Source organism: Perna viridis, chromosome 5 (genome assembly GCF_037379345.1).
Source record: "Perna viridis isolate PV_CMFRI_1.1 ecotype Kerala chromosome 5, ASM3737934v1, whole genome shotgun sequence".
NCBI classification, from domain to species: Eukaryota; Metazoa; Mollusca; class Bivalvia; order Mytilida; family Mytilidae; genus Perna; species Perna viridis.
The window spans coordinates 24437134-24459577 of NC_142449.1; the positions used below are offsets into that span (position 1 = coordinate 24437134).

General features: G+C 34.0%; 1 protein-coding gene across 2 annotated transcripts in view; it reads right to left on the reverse strand.

Moving 5' to 3' along the window:
* Positions 1–1983: 1983 nt before the first annotated feature.
* LOC148616663 (F-actin-monooxygenase MICAL3-like) overlaps positions 1984–22444 on the reverse strand; it is a 28617-nt gene continuing 8156 nt past the window's right edge. For both annotated transcript variants that reach the window (XM_088583863.1, XM_088583862.1), the window contains exons 8-23: positions 20289–20413; positions 18448–18598; positions 16825–17356; positions 16223–16397; positions 15047–15135; positions 13657–13726; positions 12940–13156; positions 11686–11876; positions 9731–9813; positions 8769–8991; positions 8037–8080; positions 7631–7838; positions 7062–7161; positions 5830–6404; positions 4866–4958; positions 1984–3974 (exon numbers count right to left, since the gene is read on the reverse strand). In XM_088583863.1, the coding sequence (XP_088439989.1) occupies positions 3850–3974; positions 4866–4958; positions 5830–6404; positions 7062–7161; positions 7631–7838; positions 8037–8080; positions 8769–8991; positions 9731–9813; positions 11686–11876; positions 12940–13156; positions 13657–13726; positions 15047–15135; positions 16223–16397; positions 16825–17356; positions 18448–18598; positions 20289–20413 (3001 nt within the window). In that variant the 3' untranslated portion in view covers positions 1984–3849. The remainder of the gene's footprint in view (positions 3975–4865; positions 4959–5829; positions 6405–7061; positions 7162–7630; positions 7839–8036; positions 8081–8768; positions 8992–9730; positions 9814–11685; positions 11877–12939; positions 13157–13656; positions 13727–15046; positions 15136–16222; positions 16398–16824; positions 17357–18447; positions 18599–20288; positions 20414–22444) is intronic.

The following is a 22444-nucleotide window of genomic DNA, read 5'->3' on the forward strand; positions in this document are numbered from 1 at the left end:
ATGATCAAGTAACTGTTACTTTTCTTACAATTATAAACACTAGAATAAGAAGGGGGAAAACGTTCAAAAATAGAGATCAAGGAGCGGATCCAGAAATTTGTTAAAAGGGAGGGGTTCAAGGGAAGCATTTTCTTATTCAAGCAAAAATGATGCTAAAAAATAATAAATAAATTTGCCTAAACAAGGGCGAGGGTTTCAAACTCCAGAACCTTAACCTGGATACACCATACGTGAACATGTTATAACACATTTGAAAACTGTTTTACAGCTGTAGCATTGAAAAGGCAATTAAACATAATTTTCTCTCCATTTAAGAAAATGTTATGAATAAAAGGACACTAATTCTCCTATTCACAGTCAAGTAGTTCTCAATTCTATATCTGATCCTACTATTGATTAAAATGTTTTTTGTTTGGTTGCAGAAAGCAATGGTATGAATACTCTTTATATCTAGCAATAATGTGATATACGTAAACTGATCTACTAAAGAAGCGTTCGTTTGAATGTCTATATAAGTCTAAAGAATTGCACAACCATACCGATAAAGATGTTAATACAATATAATAAAACGTATAATGAGCAAAATTTTCGGTCAACTAATGACCGTCTTCAGTGCCTTAAATAAACTGAGTGTGTACGAAAGTAAATTGTCTGTAAACACAACTCATTTCCTAATCAGGTGAATACCTGTAACGTATTAAAAGTTTATTGACAGTTAACAAAGATCTTGAACATTGTGTTAATTTAAGGCACTGAAGTTGATCATTAGTTGACCGAAAATTTGGCTCAATATATATTTTATTGTAGTATATTAACATCTTTATCTGTGTCGTAGTGCAATCCTTTAGACTTCTATATATTTTTTATTTGTGCTGCATCGTCATGATCCGATACCCATTAAATTTGCAAGTTGGCAGATTCCTTTAGAATAAACGTCTCAGAATGTGCCAAATCTATTCGCTACACTGCTCTATCGGATCAAATTGATACAGGGAAGATAATGTAAACTTACAGAGGGGTCTGAAAAATTCCAAACGATGTTAGAACTGCGATGCAAATTTTGGCCGTTCCCTCCGCTGGACTCGAACTCGTACCGCTGCGATATCTATGGCAAATCCTACGATGAGGAATGACCCGGCCAGCGAAAGCTATATTTTAATATAGCCTAGCTGGCCGAGTGGTCTAGTGCGCTGGACTTCGTGCAGGCGGTGTTGCCCCTAGATGTCACAGCGGTACGAGTTCGAGTCCCGCAGAGGAAACGACCAAAAATTTGCATCGCAGATTTGATAGTTCTAACATCGTTGGGAGTTTTCCAGACCCATATATATATATATACAAAGCTTGACATGGATATTGAATAATCCTAGATAGAAAGATAAATGCAGAAACGTTGGTCATTTCAGAATCCATATCAAGATTTTTTTTTTGTATATATAAAGTTTCAGCATCTTTCTTTCTATGATAAATGTCATTCCTTCTGTCTTTGAAGATTAACGTTACTCAATAACATGTTATGTATCAAGATATGTGATAAATAATGCATTTTCTCTTAAGATTGTATTTTAAAAATCCAACAGCTGCAACCTAAGGCACGTAAATAGTTATAGTTGTTTGTTTATTTCATCCAGGAGAACAGATCGAGCGATTCCTTGATCTTAGTGAGAACCGATTAACCACGAAAGCTGTATTTTCCTTGAGAAATAATGTACGATACAGTTACTACCGGTGCATATGAACTACAGTTTCTGTTTGTGTTTTAATTAAAGACGCCTGCTATTTTCGTTTATTGTACTTTTACATGTATTTTGTTTTGGCTTTCACTGAATACTTAATATCATATATATGAAATAAGCTTCAACACGCACTGCAATGTACTTCTTAGTTTTACACTTCTCCTTGTTTATAATACATATTTGAATTTCATACTTTTTTGGTGTCCTTTGGTATTTTTTTTATCGTAAACGGAGAAGGAATAATAAACTATTTCAGCTCATTGTTTTAATAATAAAAAAAATTGTTACTTAAACATCATAACTTCAGTACCGAACAATATTTAAAAAAGAAATAAATAATTCAACTATATGAGGGAAATGTTTATGAGCTATTATTCGATAACTGCTCATGGCATGAATGAATTAAAGAAATAAATATAGTAGTGCTTCATGAATTGGAGAAATACTGGGATTTGCAATAATGACAAATTGATTCACAGAAGCAGAAAATAATTTTAAAAAAAGTCTAAGCTGATATGTGAGCAGTTACATGATTGCAAGACGCAAATATTGTAAGAGATAATATCATTTCAATTGTCATTAATACTTTAAATAAAAAGTTTATGCAGCCTAAAATATAAATGTAAAGCACGTAATTATATGTAGATTAAAAATTTTAACTTTTTTCCTAATATACGTTTTGTATACAATTATATAGTTCTTGGTAGAGAATCCTCATACATTGTAAAAAATAAAATTCCAAATCATCTTCCCAATATACAGAAGAAGATGTTTACAAATGCTGGAATTTTTTATTGACAACATATTTGTTCAGTGTGGTAGATGCGTTTTTCAACAAATGGTTGGCATTCCAATGGGAACAATTGTGCTCCTCTACTTGCTGACCTATTCCGTCACTTTTATGAGGCTGACTTTATAGCTGATCTGATCCGACAGAAAGAATATCGTTTAGCTAGATCCTTTAATCTCATTTTCCGCTATATAGATGACGTACTATCTTTAAACAATCCTAATTTTGGGGATTTGATACATCGCATCTACCCCAAAGTACGTAATACTACAGACACTGTGCAGTCAGCCTCATATCTTGACCTACACTTAGAAATCGATGATAAGGGAAAACTATTGACCAAACTTCACGACAAACGTGATGACTTTACATTAAGAATTGTCAACTTTCTTTTCATCTGTGACAACATCCCTTCGGCACCTGCGTATGAAGTGTTCATATCACAACTTATACGTTATGCCAGAGCTTGCCGAAACTACGCAGACCTATTGTGTCCCTGCTAGAATTCTAACAAATAGGCTTCTGGAACAGGGTTATGTTGCTACAAGATCGAAGTCATCACTACAGAAGTTTTATGGTCGTCACCATGAACTCGTGGATTGTCACGGTGCATCCATCTGCGCCATGAAAACTAATTTGTTCAACGTGTCATAATTTTTCCTTTCCTCATTTGTCTACTCTGGACTTGACTTTTTTTAGCAACTCGGTGGGTGTTTCTAGAAAAGCAGAGGACGCTTACACTACCGGTGCACCTGGTCCATGCTCCAAGTTTTTAGTGGTCTGACTTGCTCATTTGCTTTTGTTGCTTGATCTGTATGATTTTAGTTACTTTGTGTTCTTTGTTGTGCAAGTCTGTTTTCCATGTGTGATCTTTGTCCTTGGATTGCATTCTTTTAATTACCGCTATAACCTTGGTTCCCTTGATTACTCTTTGTACAAAATGTTATTTTACTATTTTAATGGGGACCAATCGTTGAATATCAACAATAAAAATAATGAGAAATTTGGCATTTCAGGAGCACTATTGAATACATTTCATTAGTAGATTGTCTATAAAAGTAAAATACATCTTCCATCAACGATATGTAAACCGGTATTAAAAATTAAAGTTCCATTATGTCTGTATTGACTGAGTGTATGACATGGCCAGTATATTATAAACCCTATCATATAAATACAATAAATGCATTTTGGTCATGAGTCACTCTGTTCTTATAATAAAATTAAAAACCTTATGTGTATGTATGTACTTGGCAGTAATTCAATATCAGCTTCGTTAAGGACGTCACATAGATGTGTGTACTCTATTGTTTATGATAAAAAAAATCATGCTCTTGATTCCCGAGATTGTCCACTTTGTACATTGTCCTGTTGTGGTCTGTCAGTGAAGCACATTTCACACTTTTTCTTTCTAAACAGATTAACATACGTACATAGGCCACATTTCCAAGCTACAAAACATATACAAAAATATACACCTAAAGGTGAAGCAGAGCAGGCGTCGGTTTCACAAAAATATATACCTAAAGGTGAAGCAGAACAGGCGTCGGTTTCACAAAAATATATACCTAAAGGTGAAGCAGAGCAGGCGTCGGTTTCACAAAAATATATTCCTAAAGGTGAAGCAGAGCAGGCGTCGGTTTCACAAAAATATATACCTAAAGGTGAAGCAGAGCAGGCGTCGGTTTCACAAAAATATATTCCTAAAGGTGAAGCAGAACAGGCGTCGGTTTCACAAAAAGTCGTACGTATGAAATTGATCGTAAATCATGACGTCAGAATGATATTTTAGTTTATGAAGTCATTACTTACGATCAACTTTACACTTACGACTTTTCGTGAAATTGAGACCAGGAGACCACCTTCTGATATCAATCATTCTTACTTCTTTACAATGTTTCTATCCTTTATTATGTAAATTTTCCTGACAATTTTGGGTTGGGCATAGCAATTAAAAAGTATCATTACCAATAATTGTTTTTTAAGATGTCCAAAAACCGAAATTCAATGCATTTCGAACGAGAATAATAATATATTAAATCAACCAAGTGAACATCGCATTTTATCACTTTTCAGCCTGCTCCTTAACATCAGGACAAAACACACAAAAACATTTATCACAGTTTCTGTTCTTGTTTTCATCCTGTTCCAGATTTGACTGTTGCTTTATTGGCCCTAGAACATGTAGTTGCAATTTTGCAAGGAAAAGCTTTTTATATTGACATATTTCTTTCAAAATAGTCCTGTCTACATCACTGTCCACTAACACCATCTTGCCTATAAGCTACAAAGTGTAATTGATAAAAGCCATTCTTATTTTAATTATTGAATTAAAGACTCACCAATACATGCATCACAGAAGCTGCTAGTATCATTATTATGTAATGTACAGAAAGGACATTCCCAAAAACTTTTTGTTTCATGAAATTTCAACACTGAAAAAGAAACAAAATTAAATAAACAGAATATTTGTAAATTGTGATTTATACCTTGTGTTTTACTCGATAAAAAACAATCCAATTTCGAGCTCAATAGTAGTTTTTTTCTAGTTCAATAGTAAATGAATGTTACATGCTCGGCATAGAGAGGTCGCTAACAATTTAAATTGAATTCCCTTATTAAACGACAAAATTTCATCAAATATGACAGCTTATCACTGTTTTTATTTGACCCATATACTAGTAATCTGATATTGATTAATTGATAGTAATTTTTCTTTATATGCCAGATATCCCATATTCTTACAGGAAGAATACGTTTGATCCATCGAAAAAACTCTGCTTTAAAGTAGACCGATACGTTAAATTGAATTTTAAATGTGCTTGCTCACCAAGGCAACGTTACATTTCATCCCACTTGGAAAAATTATTCTCACTCCAAACAGACCAACACTGACTGACTATATGCTGCATGCTTGGCGATTCATTGCCTCCACATTTATCACATTTATTTTGGTTGGGGGTGGGGGTTGGGTTGCGGGAGTTGGTGACTTGGTTGTGAAATAATTAAACCATCAACTGCATGAAATACCGGGAGGATATCGCCAGACGAACGAGATATCTGCATATTTTTCAAAGGTTTCTACTATGCGGAGTTTAATAAAGATATATCTATTTTTTTCAAGGCACATAACACAAATATAGGTACTATGTAAATTACTTTGATAGATTGTCAAATAGAGTAAAACTATACAGTAACTTGATAAAAAATGTAAAATAACATTCCAGTGTAAAATGATACTATTTGTATTATTGAACCAAAAAATATGTCAGCAAAATTAATATACAAACACATTATACACAGTACCTTCTTGAAAGTTTTCAGCTAGAACGTCTCCAGTAGGTACAATTTCTTCCGGTTTTGAAGGCTGTTCCGTACTATCAGGAGTAATCCCTTCACAGTCGTTTGTATCATTTAATTTTGATTCTGGAATCATTTTTATATCCGGAATCCGAATAGACTTGTCTACATCAGACTCAAAGTTTCTGTAGGACGCATCAAAAGCTATAACGGAATTTGAAGACATAGTCTCGTCAGAAGTAGGGGTAACAAGTAGATCAGTAGTCACTGGCGTTAGATTTAAAGATTCAGAAGGTATTCCTAGCGTACCATCTGGATTATCAAATGGTTGCATAGCAGTCGATTTACAATCGGCAGCAGACTCATAATTATCCTTGTGGCGAGGTAAGACTCTACGCTTGTCAGTACTATCAATATCTTCTTCAGATACCCCTGGACTATTTGTAGGCGCAATGAATTTCTGTACGTCGTTCATGGAGCGTCTCTCGAATGGTTCTTCTTCTTCACTAGATGATTCATTTGTTGGGTTACTTATACATTTAATTTTATCATTTTCTTTATCCACAAGTAACAACTGCTCGCTACAAAAATATGAATGGATATTATAAGCATTTACGTCTAAATGTTCTTTAACAACGTCAGGTAAGAAATACAAAACGTATGAAGTTGAATTAAATTTCCTTGACGGTTGATTTGAATAGACGAAATTAATATAATGAATGAATTAATGTTTATTAAATGTCAGTTCCTATAAAAATCAGGCAGTGAGTGGAACACGGTTCGAAAAAAAAACACCATTTGGTAAGGTTAATGTGACTATTCACACCATCAAAATAAAGGAAAAAAGACAAGATTTCCCTTATCACTTTGGTAAATTGAGTTATAATTTCATTGAAATGCACCGAAAATGAACATTTAAAGGACAATTAACTGTATCAACAACCTCAATTTTTCTATCATTCTAATGAACAAATTATGAGCAAATCTAGAGATGCAGAGATCAAATAATCGTCTTTTCAAATAGGGAAAGCATCCTTGAGTGAAATCATATTGTCAGATCGGTTGATTTTTGACATGTATGTTTCTGATTTTTTTCCTATTTTGCCTGATTCTTACAAAAACTTAGACTAAAAATATGTTAATTCATGCATAAACTCGAAAATGTTGTAAGCAAAACTTAATTAATCAACACATTGGTAACCTAGAAAACAATTATATTTCAACAATTAACAGTATACCTAGCTGAAATCAGTTCTGCCTCGTACTCCAGAAGTTCCTGACGGCGACAGTAAAGAGAACACAGTTTTCTTTGTAATTCCGGTTTATCTTCAACTCGTGCTTAAAGGTAAATTAAAAATTTGAATTATGCCTGTTTCTTAACATACATAATGCTCCCATAATGATGCATTTTGTTTGAAATTAAGTACATTGTATTCAGAAGGAATGACTTGAGGTCTGGAGGTTAATAATCATACCAAAAAGCATCCTCTTTCACCACATGACAACTTGGTCATCTTATCCTCAATGGAAATACGTAGGATAATTATATAAAACTGATAAATCTTGTTTTTAAAAGTAAGACTAAATATCTATATGTCTGATTTTGTGATCGGCGGTCGGAAATGTGAATCAATATTTTAATTAAAGCCTTAATTGGACACAAATATTTTGTCGTCCAACATGTCTGGATGCTTATAACCAACATTGGATAGAACAATGTCGCAATAATTCGATATCAAAAGCAGGTTCTTACTGTAATGACAAAATCCATATATTAATTTCCATCATTTATTTAACTGATACCTACTTTCTGTACTTTCTTTCAGTGCCTTTTCCACATCTACTCCCTCTTTCTCCACTTCTAATAAAGCTTGTTCTGCTTCTTCTAACTGCCTCTTTAATTCTTGTACCATGTACATTTTGTCTTGGCGCCGCTGAATAGCAAGTTTTCTAGCAGCCATTTGTACCCTTTGAGCATGTCTAATATCAGATTCATCAGAATCACATCTTCTAAGCTGCAATAAGTTTATTTCTCAATTATTTGTCAATTAAGAAGTGCTGTTTTTCTGACTTGATTGTCTAAAGAGGTCATATAGTATGCAAGAATAATTTTCTATTATTTAATTATTTAACGCTTTTCCAGAAGTAGTTACTGCCATTAACCTACAATCCTACCAACAACTAAGAATTCAAATATTGTCATGAATACTTACCTTTGGTCTTCGTAGCTGTACATTGTCTCCCTTGTTAGTATTATCTAAATTGACAAAATACCGTTAGACATTATATATCATTGTTCGCTGAAGTTAAAGTATAAAAAATGTAGTATTTTATGTCAATATTAGGAGGAGTAAATCCTATTTTACAAACATAACAAAATATTCATATTCTGAAACCATATTTAAGGTTTAATGCTTATCAATTATTTTATATAAATTTGTTAATTTAGTTATATGAAATATGAACTGTGAAAGTACAATGGTTCGTTGGGTACCAATTTTTTGTGGTTTCCGTTGGTAGGCCAAACCACGTAAATTGCTTCCCAACGAAAATGAGATTCCCCTTGATCTATTTCATTGAAAACCTGAAAACCAAAGATTTGAGAATCCACAAATTTGTGTTTCTTCCTTAATCCACAAAAATTGGTATCCACGAATTAAAATATTTTCACGGTACCTGTTTAATCCCGATGAAAGTTTCGACACCCAAAACTTCGCTCATAGTGTATCATATTAATCAAGCGCGTAGCTGCCGTTAGGCAAAAAAGCTTTTGCCACCACTTAATTTTCCCAATTTTTTTTACGGGGGGGGGGGGGGGCTTCGCACCCCTGGACCCCCTGCCGTAATTTTGCCTACACTTCAATTTGGCCTCAGCTACGCGCCTGTTAATCTACTTTTTATTTTTATTCTAAGGAAAAAAACTGATTATATTTCACATAGCTAACCGTGATTTATCTGTTTTCTGTTTGGTCGGTAGCAGGTTGCAGAGAAGTTACTATATCTTTTATCCGAAAGTTCTTGAGATTCTCTGTTCAGATCTTTAACTGCTTGTTCAAAGCGTACATTACCCTCCAATCCTTGAGATAGCTTGCGAAAATCTACAGTCGGTTTTTCTGATAAGTCTTTTTCTTTCGTAAGGTCTCCACTTTTTATTGTCTGGTTCATATCCTTTTAAAATTATTTCAGACGTATATAATGGCTTGTTTAATGGTATTATATATCTAATATTCTGATATTGGTTATGTTAAATATATAGTAGGTTTCTTTAAAATATTCCTTCACTTCGGAGATACTATTATTAAAGTTGAATATGACAGATCATAATGATAAAACATCAAAAATATTACAAATTTGTTTGTTATTTTTCTCAATCTTTAAGACAGGAGTAACAACTATAATTCTAATGTAATATGGGCATGCATACATAGAAATAAATACAGAGCATAACAGGAGGAAGATATCATACAAAATTATGTAATTTAGTAAATATCTATAATGCATTATAAATCCTACTAATATACAAGTTAAGGACATTAAACTAACACTGTATTTAAAGTATTAAACGGTTTTTCGAACACTGATTCTGTGAAAGTTTCATTAAATGTTGGAAGGGTAACGAAAGGAAGGAATTGTGGACGGTCCTCATTCACAATATACCAAGTGGGGGTATAGTAAAACAAAATATGATGTTTCACAGATAAATACTATTTTTCCGTTTAATATAACTCTAAATCTGTAGATTCCCAAATGTTTAAATATAAGAAAAATACATCGGGATTTAAAATGTCAGCTCAAGGCTACACATGATTGTTCAATGAACGACGAGGAAATCCTTACACCACAGAGCAGACTGCAGCTAGCTCAAAAAACATTATACAGGTACAGCGAAATATTTGCCCCGTTATACCTGAATTGCTTCTTCCTGTTCCTCTGCAATAACTGCATATTCCGCTATTGATGTACCGGTATCATTTTCTTCTTCGTCGTTATCTGATTGAACAAAATCTATTTATTTGATACTTCAAATAAGGTATACGGATTGTATCAGTTTTTGTTTTAATTTAAAAAAAATGTTGACATTTTCAATTTAAAATTCCATTTGTATATGTAAGGCAGACCACAAAAAATGACGATTTTTGCATTTGCATTAATGATATCCAAAATTATAAGTGCTGGCAATGCACTACATTGAAACGTTTTTGGCAATGAACATTTTAGGTTCTGGCACAAGTTTGAAATAAACAATAAATTGGTACACATCCGTATACGACAACGCATTCAGTTTAACAGAATTTTAAGGAGTTTTGTACAATATTGGCATCTCAAACACAAATCTATCCATGACAGATATACATGATATTTTCACCAATCAGCAAAATATAGAAGGCACAACCTCTGTCTTCAGTTGCAAATAAAAAATGCCAACGGATACAAAAGGAAAACAATTTAACGTCATAACTGCGTATCAATGGCACAAATAAAATTCAGACCACAAATTTTCCAGAGTTTAAAAAAAATGACTGACACTGAACTTCAAAAAATAATTCACTCTAATAAATTTAACAATTTCCCGACATTTAAGCCTTCTTTTTGCGTATTGCAACTATTGCGACTATCTAGTTCTTCTGTACATAGCAGATTCCAGAAAAAATAGGGTTTGCAACAATAAAGAAATCCTCTTTTCATTTTTTAATGTTTTTATTGTTCTCTCATTCTTTGTTTATAGGGACAAACCATAAAAGTAAGATCACATCTGACTGGAAACAAGTTAAATATTTAAAGATTTTCATTTTTATAGGACTGTAATAAAATTGCGATGCATAATGTTGGAGCACAGTCGTCATCGTCTGTGGACACTTCGCTTCCGTGCAATAACTTAAATTGAGGTTGGCCAAATGGCTATGAAATTTTTGTATGATTTTACTAACCATTATAGAAATGTTCCTATCTAATTTGGAGTTTTAGAATAAAGGGACAAAAAGTGTAGATGGGTATTTTATTAAAACCCACGTAGAATGTGTTTTCTTCGGATTTTGATTATTATTTTTCTCATAAAAAATCCCTGCCTGCCTTTCATTCTGATTTCAGATATTAATTACGGTTTTCGAGTCGTAAGTGGTCAAGGAGGCCACACCCTAAAAAGTTTACTTTTTTTAATTTTTGGTGCGATTTTGATTTTTTTTATTGAACTCCTTATGAATTTTTCATTCAGATCTCAGATATCTCTTAAGATTTTAGTGTTAAAAAGGGTCAAAGGGCCCACACACCTTTCTGGTTTAATTTTGAAAGAGTAATCAAGGGAACCAAGGTTATAGCGGTAATCAAAAGAATGTAATCCAGGGACAAAGACCAGACATGGAAAACAGACATACACAACAAAGAACATAAAGTAACTAAAATCATACATACAAAGTAACAAAAGTAAATGAGCAACTGGGACTCCACTAAAACTTGGGAGCATGGAGTAGGTGCATCGGTAGGGTAAGCGTCCTCTGCTTTTCTAGAAACACCCGCCGAGTTGCTCATAAAAAGTCAAGTCCGGGGTAGACAAACGAGAAAGGAAAACTATGACCCGTTGAATAAATGATGCTGATGGATACACCATAACGATGGTGTGAAAGTTTTTAATTGAATTTCAAATGTCGTGCAAAATAGTGTCCAAACCGTTTCTTGTGTCCATAGTGAATGTTGAAGTGTGTAAAAATACAGCATTACATCCACACTTTCCCCAACAGTTCAGGGTTCGACACTACGGTCGTACCATGCTGTGCTCCACGAAGCTTGTTATTTATCATAATGAGTAGAAAATAGTGAACAGCAACTTTTATTCGTTTTTTTGTACGAAAATATGAGTTTACCTACCTTCATCTCCAGACTTCTCTGTTAAATGTCTAATGACATTCGTCTGGATGGCTGTCGACCGCTTCAGAGTCTGCCAAAGACTTTTTGCATCTTTTATAGTAAGATTTTTACTTAAGTCCACATCCATGTGCATGCCCATATCAACTACTGTTTCAAGTTTTTCTCCAATATTCTCATTGGAATCACTGTCACTAAAATGTATTTTCACGATTCCTTAGAATATTCGCTCGTCATTTTAGGTATTTCTGACAATTAAACACTTATCTTGGGAAGTTTTAGTAAATATAAAATGTTGATGATGTGAAAATAAAACAGTAATACATATGTAAAAACAACAATATAAAAATATCATTTGAACTAATATATTTGTCTCTCACAAGCAGATACCCGTAACTCCAATACGTTCTGACACCTTCTTTTATTACCTAATTATAAAGTTTTATCTTGTTTATTAAATATACACATATTTTTTTTTCTCTATTTTCAAAATTTATTCAGGACAAGGCGATCTATTGCACTGTCGATGTACTATTGCACGGTGCAATAGTCTCCTTGAGGAGTCTGTTGCACTGACCCCATAATGACCTTTATCTAAGCCTTTTGATTTGGTTGAACGTTTTTTAAACGCTTCATTGAATTGGAATTTTCACACAAAAAACTCGTGTGTAAAAAAGTAGATGTGACTCTTGTCTGCCAATTCGTAAACGTTGGCCTCGTGCAATAGAACACTTGATCCTTCTCAGTACCTAAGGACAAATATTCTGGTCTATTGCGTCCAACCCATTTAATAACTGTATAATATGACACGTATTCGTTATGACAGTCACGATGTGATATTGTTCTCCTTATCTCAGCACAATGATGTGTTGTACATCACTATTAGCAACCCTTATTCATCAAAGTTGCATGTCATTTTCGTAAGTTTCGTTTATCCACACTTCCAAAAACAGAAATAATAGAAATGAATAAAAAAAAACATTACAATTGCAATCTTAGAGCACATGCATATAAAAACTTCATAAATGAATGAGCAACTATAGTACCCCTCAAAATTGATCATTATGCAAACTAGAGTACTGTACGTAGTTTTTTGTATAGTTTAAAGCATCAACAAGATTGTTTAAGTCGTGATATAGACTTGTGTATAGTTACAGATTTATAATTATGTCTATTCGAATATAGTGGAAAACAAAAAAAATGAATTACAAAAACCAAAACTATTGTTTCATGTATAGCTAAGTTATATATGTATACCTTGACGGTTGGTTTTCTTCATCTGAATCAAGTGTGTACACGCTAAAGGCGCCAAGTCCTTTTCTTATAGATGCTCCGAAATTATGTTCAAAAATTTTGTCCTCAGTTTCTGATTCCTTATCGTCATCCGCTGTATTATAGAACTCCGTTCTTCGTATTGATCCAGGTGTAACTCTTCGTGCAAGGAAATCGGGTCTTGGAGGAATGATTGGCTTCTCTATCAGGAAAAAAAATATTACTTCAATTCGGTATCTTTATACAGTATTCATGGAATCTTATAAAAGCTTTGAAATGACACAAAACTATTCGAAACCACAAGAAAGTAAGACAAAGGACAATGGAGGTTAAAGCAAATATGAAGTCACCGCACTTTGCCAAATGTTCTTTCGAGTTAAATCATATATCTCGCTTGCTCCCCCTATTGGTAAGTCGACATAATGAGACATATCAGTAAATTTGAGAGAAAGTGCGTGATCTAATTTTCACAAGATTGCCAAAAACTGAGGAAATGGATCATGTGGACCAGTATGTTTAGTATCGTCTATCTTTCTAAAAACACGAAGTTGCTCCGGTCATGCTGATAGAAATTGCCTGTATTACTGTAATACGAATATACCGTATCAAAACTTGAAATACAGTTTGCTTAAGGAAGTAAAACATTTTTTTTTTCAAATTAAGCATTAGACATGCTAACACTTTCAATGTTTCAACGCTAACCTCGTTCTTGATTTGTTGCTGCCTTTCCCATATTGAATTCAACCTTACGGTACTGGTGTTGGGCATTCAGCTGCATAAAAAGAACATGACGTAAAATTTATAAGTAGTAATCGTAAAATAACCTTTTAAATAATCAGTAAATCAAATTTCAAGTGAATTTCTGAATACTGTATGACAGGCTGTTATAAGTACGCACTACACGTTTCGTCTTTAAATTGTAAATCAGGTGAGAGTACTTGTTTCAGTTACCACGCTAAAATATAACATATAGTGTATATGCAGGGTAGGAAACTCATAGACCACAGGGCTGGTTACATGAAAAAGTTACCTGCCCTGATTAAAATTTACCAACCCTGAAATGCATATGTAATTTAGACACTACTGGTGACTTTAAAGAGCATTTCATTTTTAGCAGGTAGATTTTTGGTCTACAATTAATTCAGTATGCAATCTGAAAAGTTCGGCTGTAAGTAAATAAAAATAAAATTTTGATTTCATTTATTGTTACTGACCCCAAACCATAGTGGTGCACCGTTGGGAAAGATGCCACTTCCTCGCACGTCATAGAACCCTGCTGTGGTATTCGATAATGTAAGAACCTACGCACTCCGCCACAGGAGGCTTAAGTGTCCGATCTTACCCATCCCTCCCCTTTTTCTAGTGGCAATCAAAATTTGTCGACCTTATATCTTTGTGTCCAATCCCATCATCATTTCATGTTCATTTTATCATCCATTTCATGTTCATCGTCTGAATATAGCTGAAATATTGCTGCTTAGACGTTAAACCCCAACAATCAATCAATCAATCCATTCTGAATGAGATAATACCGAGAACTCGTTACAAAAATTGAAAAGGGTAATCTCAATCACCTGCAAAAATAGCCCGACCACTGTTGGAATTTAATATTTGGCCGCCCGATCGTAAAACAGGCAGTCTCGGGCGGTCGGGCGGGATATAGTTTGCAACTCTGGTATATGTTATCGTTATTACATATGAATAAATGTATGAAACCTACAAAAATACAAGCAAAAAGGTAATCAAGGGAACCAAGGTTCTAGCGGAAATCAAAAGAACGTAATCCAACACAAAGATCAAACATGAAAAACAGACATATACAACAAAGAGCATAAAGTAACTAAAATAATACATACGAAGTAACAAAAGAGAAGTTTCAAATCAAATCATTATGCCAAAGCATTCGTTCTATAATTAGTGAACATTCTAAGGGGAAATAGTATTAAATCATGAGTATGTTCACATTATAGAGCTTTCAATTCCCTTCTTTTGCCTAGATAAAAAAACTTCTAAAAATACATTCATTTCAAACTTCAAAAAATACATTCATTTCATTCATTGCGCTAGTCATTATATAGATACTCATACATACCTTTTGCATTCCGAATCCAGTAGGTCTCTTTTTAATAGATTGCGTAAATCTAGACCTTGGCCCAGCATGCTTTGGACAGTAGAATATTTCTAAAGAGATAAAGACATTATTAAATAACTTCGAGTCTTGTTAAACTTACAAAATGTCTGATGTTATCGCTGATTATTTTTACAATTATTATTTCCATGTACGATATTAGAATTATTATGATAATACTTAAGGATAACAAAATTATATAACAATTCTACCCGATTTATAACCGATTTGTTCAATGTGTCATATAGTTCTCCGTTCCTCTTTTGTTTACTCCGGACTTGGCTCTTTATGAACAACTCGGTGGGTGTTTCTGAAGGAGCAGAGAACGCTTACTCTAACGGCGCACCTGGTCCATGCTCCCAGGTTTAGCGGAGCCCGAGTTGTTCATTTACTTTTGTTATTTTTAATGAACTATTTTGGTTGTTTTATGTTCTTTGTTGTATGTGTCTGTTTTCCATATCTGGTCTTGGTCCCTGGATTTACATTCTTTTGATTTCCGCTACAATCTTGATTCTTTTGATTACCTTTTCTATGTTAAAAATAATAATCAAGAGAACCAAGATTCTAACGGAAATTAAAAGAATGTGTTCTAAGGATAGAAAGGGAAAACAGACATACAACAAAGAAGATGAAATAACTACAATAACACGTACAAAGTAACAAAAGTAAATAAGCAACCTGAACTCCACTAAAAACTGGGAGTACGGACCAGGTGCTTATATCACTAAGTTACAATCAATAAAGGATAATGAAAACATTGTATTTGCTGATTGTTTAAATTTTATTTCGCAGTTCTACATTCACCGAATCATATGAACTGTCGTTATAAAAGTGTTATAGCATTGTGCAGCCAAGATACATATCTCCCCTGCTTTTATATACTTTTCTAATACTCAATAAAATACAATACATAAAACATTATGTTAAGGGATAAAACATTACCCAAATATAAACTTGAACTACTGCAAAAAACCCTTATAATTATGATTTAGTTGGTTTTGTGTACTGATTGTTTTTTCGTGTGTGCGTTTTAGTTCTTTTATTTTGTGTGATTTGTTTTTCGTCTTGTGTCATTTGTGGCATAGTTTTGTCCATAGATATTCCCTCCTTTGATATCCGTCCTCTCTCTCGAATACTTACTTTCCCCTCTGGAAGACTTTTGCAATCTATAATCATTAAGATTAAGATGACAGTAACACTGTGTACATCTAAGACATGAACGATGACAAAAAACATCCTCCACGTTAATCTTCTCCAAAGCAAAAACAATCTCTTTACAGATGTAACAGTGGTCACTGCGGTTCTCTTTTTCTTGCTGTTCATATACAAAATACAAAACAAAATCAGAGATCCGCTAGATTCCTTATCATTATTTTATCACAGTTACGGTTACATTTAAAAAAACATCTTTTCATGAAGTCATTAATCAAGTATTGAAATATGGTTAGCTTTTTAAACATAGAAGTTGTTAGTCCGCACATGATAAAATAAAGAGGTAAGGTTACACATCGACAGCACCAGAAAAAAAAGAAAAAAACATTAAAATGCAGGACCCCAAGACGAACACCTGAGAAGTCATATCCAAAGGCACGACGATGACACCAAATTGTCACGACTCGCGCAAAATGGTAAGCCAATAATCAATGTTTTAACAATCTGATATTGAGAAAGTAAGACGTGGCATACAAAGGCGTTGTCGTATATGTCGTGAAGCATTATGTATAGTATTTGTATGCATTCACCTTTACTGGTAAAGAAACTCTGGATACTCTTGGTTTTGTCACGGGGACATTTCTCTTTTCTAAATCCTTTCCTGTGTTAGTAGTGTTCCTAGTGTCCTTTTTTGCAGATATAACAACTTCCATTGCATTTTCTCTGGTTTTACTAGTATCATCATTTTCGTCTGTCATTCGAGATCTAGTGGAATCGATAGCATCAATGTCTACACAAGGTTTTTGTTCATCCAATGCCCTTGTCACATCTGCCAAAGGGGTACGGCCACCAGCATCTATCTCTACGTCGTTGCCAACATGTCCATTTTCATCTGTTTGACAAGGTTCTTTGGGTTGGTCATTAATGCTTGGAATTGGAAGGTTTTTATAGAATACGTAAAATTGTGTCAGATACATGGCCATTGTATCTTCCCGTTTCGTTGAACAATTCACCATCTCTGAGACGGTCATAATCGGATATATTCCAAGTTGGGATTGTGCTACGCCTACAACTATGTTGGTTGTTCTTATTGGGTCTGTTGGATTCAAATCAACAATATTTCTATAAATAATAACATTGGACAAGTATATAGATTCATATGTATACAAAAAACAACTATCAAAAAAGTAATATAACATTCAAATATTGAAACACGATTCCAGTATCCGGCAAAAGGAAGCATATCATACAATGTATTAACATACATTTATACCTAATGACTTAGAAAAAGGGTTATTGTAGACCGTTTATTTCTTCATACACAAAGTGTACAAAATTATTTAAATACAAGTCCACATAATGTTCTGACACTGCCAATGGTAAGGTTAAGTGATTTGTGGTGTTGAAGAACCCACCAAACAAGCAATGCTTTTTTTAGTCTATGTATGCTATATTTCAACATAATTTATTATGTATAATTGTTTTTGAACGAGAAAAAAAGGTGAATTCAGTAGGTTTTTAACGTGCACAAATCGCCTCTCCAGTCTGACTTTTATAAAGACTGATACTTAAAGGAATCAAACAAAACAAAATAATATTTGTTTGTTTGTTGGGGTTTAACGTCCGAGCAGCAATATTTCAGCTATATTCAGACAAAACGAAATAATAAATCTTGCTTTGAAAATAACAATACTTTTAAAAACTGTTCTTAAAACAGAGATGATATCTACATACACAATGTACCAAACCGATACCAATATTTCTATTGGTGCAAAAGATTTCATTCTATGAATTTATTACTATTCCAAATTACTACGATATTGATATCTGAAACATTAAAAAAAAATCGGGACATTTACATAATGCTGTCTTTTCCCAACATGTGTTATATTTCTTTTGTTGTCGGTCCTACCATAGCTTATTAAAGGTGTGCTTAGACATATTGAAAATATTTTGGTGATCCATGAAAGTGTTAACTATTCTGCAATTAGGTTATTTTCTGGTGCATTTGTTGCGTTTTACCAAATCCGTTTCTTATTCTATTTTAATTGTTCGGTTGTAGAACTTTTCAGATATACTAAAGTTCTAACTTACTTAACCGAACATTTATTATGACTTATCTTGACTTTTCTTCAACCTATTGGTACGAAAATCGAAATTACAATGTCAGGGTAGTGAAGCCTACTTCAAACTGAGACACGTTATAAACTTACATAATATCAGGTTGAAATGTATGAATCAACATCCCCAACTCACAACCACTTCTCCATGACGTGCTTAAATTTACTATTTCAAACTCTTTATAGTTACTCAAAACCTTCTGACACCAAAGTAAGACATCATCCAAGTCGATTGCATCTTCACCTATGATTAAAGTGTATGTTAACTTCATTTATTAGATATATTGTCTTCCATTGCACCTTAATATATCTATGATCAGTTTTATAATAATCCTTTTTTATCCTGGGTGTCCATTATTAAACTTAATTGGGTATTTTTATATTGAAAATCAAACATTATGAGCCAAGGGGTAATCAAGGGAACCAAGGTTATAGCGGTAATCAAAAGAATGCAATCCAGGGACAAAGACCAGACATGGAAAACAGACATACACAACAAAGAACATAAAGTAACTAAAATCATACATACAAAGTAACAAAAGCAAATGAGCAACTCGGACTCCACTAAAAACTGGGAGCATGGACCAGGGGAACCGGTAGGGTAAGCGTCCTCTGCTTTTCTAGAAACACCCGCCGAGTTGCTCATAAAAAGTCAAGTCCGGGGTAGACAAACGAGGAAAGGAAAACCATAACCCGTTGAATAAATCAGTTTTCATGGTGCAGATGGATACACCATAAAGATCCACGAGTTCATGATGACGACCATAAAACTTCTGTAGTGATGTCTTCAATCTTGTAGCAACATAACCCTGTTCCAGAAGCCTATTTGTTAGAGTTCTAGCGCGATACAAAAAGACTGCGCAGTTTCTGGCAAGCTATGGCATAACGTATGAGTTGCGATATGAACACTCCATACACAGGTGCCGAAGGGATGTTGCCACAGATGAAAGGGAAGTTGACAATTTTGAATGAAAAGTCATCATGTTTGTCGTAAAAGATTGTCAATAGTTCTCCTTTACCACCGATTTCTAAGTGTAGGTCAAGATTTGAGGCTGACTTCACAGTGTCTGTAGTATCCTTCTTCTAAAGTTCTTTGGGGTAGATGCGATGTATCAAATCCCCGAAATTAGGACTGTTTAAAGATAATGCGTCATCTATATAGCGGAAACTGTGATTAAAGGATATAGCCAAACTATGTTCTTTCTTTCGGATCAGATCAGCTATAAAGTCAGCCTCATAAGAGTGAAGGCCAAAAATCGCCATTATTCGTCGATGATTGTTTTTAATAGTTCATATTATATTACATTAATGAGGTAGGTGAAACCTGAAACGCTCCCAAAGAAAGATAATTCACCACCTTTTTAGCGGCGTGGGCCGAAATGCTCGCCCATTCGGAAAGAATTATGGGTCTGACTAATTCTATTGAAATTTTGACAATTTTTATCTTGGGGAAATGGTTTGATTCCATTGTATTTAGTTATCAAAGCAAGAGAATGTTTTCCGTAACTGGTTTTGCTTCAAATAGCATTTGAAAGTATACGAAACAAAATGCGTTGATGCTATTTTTAAGCTCCTGAATGAAGTTGTAAAGCGGATATCAATACAAACCAAACTATAAAAAACGGTCAGGTAATTGTCCTATGCTTTTCTAGGAACATCCACCGTAATGCCAAAGTCATGTCCGGTAAATTACAAAAAAGAACGAGTTTTGCAAGTTGATAAATGTAGACATTCATACAATATGCTATCGTCAAGTTCATGATGGCGGTCATTGATAACTTAAGTTTAATAGGTGATACATTTAATTCCGGGGAAATGTGACCCTTTGTAAAGAAAGTCCAGCATGATACAAAACGACTTACTATGATCAAAGTACATTTCGACATATGGGAGTGCCTTCATTTGATGAAATAAAATATGATTTTAAAGCTCACTTTGTTTGAGTTTCTTCCTAGGTGACGCTTCCATGGCATCCACAAAAAGTTCATCATCGTCTAATATGTCAAAGAACTTCACAGCGTCTTTGGGAAGTATAGCCTTCATATTAATTGATTTATACCTAAATAAGGTAAGAAAATTAAAGACTGCGTTTTGTTTTTCTAAAGCGACATGCATGCACATTTGTATCAAGTTTGATAGATGAACTGAACTGAGCTAAAAATTGCATGTTCTGAACATATGACAAATAAATCCAGATCCGATCAAGAAATTTGTAAAAGGAGGTTCTAGGCTTTCATTTTGTGCATTTCTATCAAAATAATGGTCAAAACTAAATATTCTAACAAAGGGGTTTCCAACCATGCAAACAACTCCCTGGATCCCCAATACAGACCTGCAGACCACAAACCAAGCGGGCATACTGCAGAAATTTTATTTCTATGTATTGCCCACGCACTCGCAATTAACGTGTAAGTAATAGCAATTGAATTGGCAGAATCAGTCAATCAAAGGTTACACTGGTCTGACTTCCTAGTTAAGTGCTCCATTTTTCTTCCTAATTGCATACGTTTTTGTGACTACATGTGCAAGCATATTTCAAGTCATATCTTATGGTATATCTTAACTGGTGATGATGTTACTTTATAACCAAGGCAAACCCGAGTTATAAATGTGCTGTATAAACAAACAGAATTTTTAGTTGAATTTTATGTGTTTGGGAATGCTAGTATGATACAAATAATAAAAATGAATATTGGTCTATAAGGAAGTTATTTTAGAGTCGGTATACCTGGTGTAAAAGAATTTGCATAAATATGTAATACTATGCTTTTTCCGTTTTAAGCTGTGTGACCCTGTAAATAATGGATGTTTGCTGTCTATTGTTGCTTCAAACGTCATACAGTGAATTGAATTCCATTAACAATTTTGTTTTACAAGTAATTTTTTTTCTTCTTTTTTTTTCTATTGTTTGGCTTCCATTAATATGATCCCGATAAAAAAAAAATTAGGTCAACAGATGTTATAAAGTCAATGTATACATGTATATAAAACATCTCAAGAAAATACACATTTCTTAACATTATTATCATGGGGAAATAAATATTTGTCATTTTATTGGTATTTTACACGAAAATATGTTCGGCTTTTATATACTGAATCCAACGCTCTGAAAATGACAAATCTCTATGCATTTGAATGGTAGACTAGGACCCATATTCGTGAAACCAAGGAGTCACATGACGAGACTTACAAACCCTATATTCTGTGTACTATAAATGAACATTCAAAAGCAACTTTCTTTTTAACGTCAACACTTTCATATGCAAATAAAATTACGAGCTGACGATTCTCTTTGAAATCATCTGAAATCGCTGTCAAATAAGTTTGTGGAATAAATATACAATACATGTATACTGTCGGAAAATATCAAATTTATTCGACGAGCTTTAAAAAAGAGTAATCAAGGGAACCAAGGTTATAGCGATAACCAAAAGAATGCAATCCAGGGAAAAAGACCAGACACGGAAAACAGACATACACAACGAAGAACACAAGGTAAATAAAATCATACATACAAAGCAACAAAAGCAAATGCGCAACTCGGATTTCACTAAAAACTGTGAGCATGGACCAGGTGCACCGGTAGGGTAAGCGTCCTCTGCCTTTCTAGAAACACCCGCCGAGTTGCTCATAAAAAGTCTTGTCCGGGGTAGTCGAAAGAAGAAAAGGAAAACTATGACACGTTGAACAAATTAGTTTTCATAGCGCAGATGGATACACCGTAACGATCCACGAGTTCATGATGACGACCATAAAACTTCTGTAGTGATGACTTCATTAACCCTGTTCTAGAAGCCTATTTGTTAAAGCTCTAGCGCGAAAAAAAAAAGTCTGCGTAGTTTCGGCAAGCTCTGGCATAACGGATGAGCTGTGATATGAACACTCCATACGCAGGTGCTGAAGGGATGTTGCCACAGATGAAAGGAAAGTTGACAATTCTGAATTAAAAGTCATCACGTTTGTCCTAAAGTTTGGTCAAGATATAATGCTGACTTCACAGTGTCTGTAGTATCCTTTATCTCAAGTTCTTTGGGGTAGATGCGATGTATCAAAGAATACGTCGTCAGATCGCGAGGGTTCCCCGAGCTAA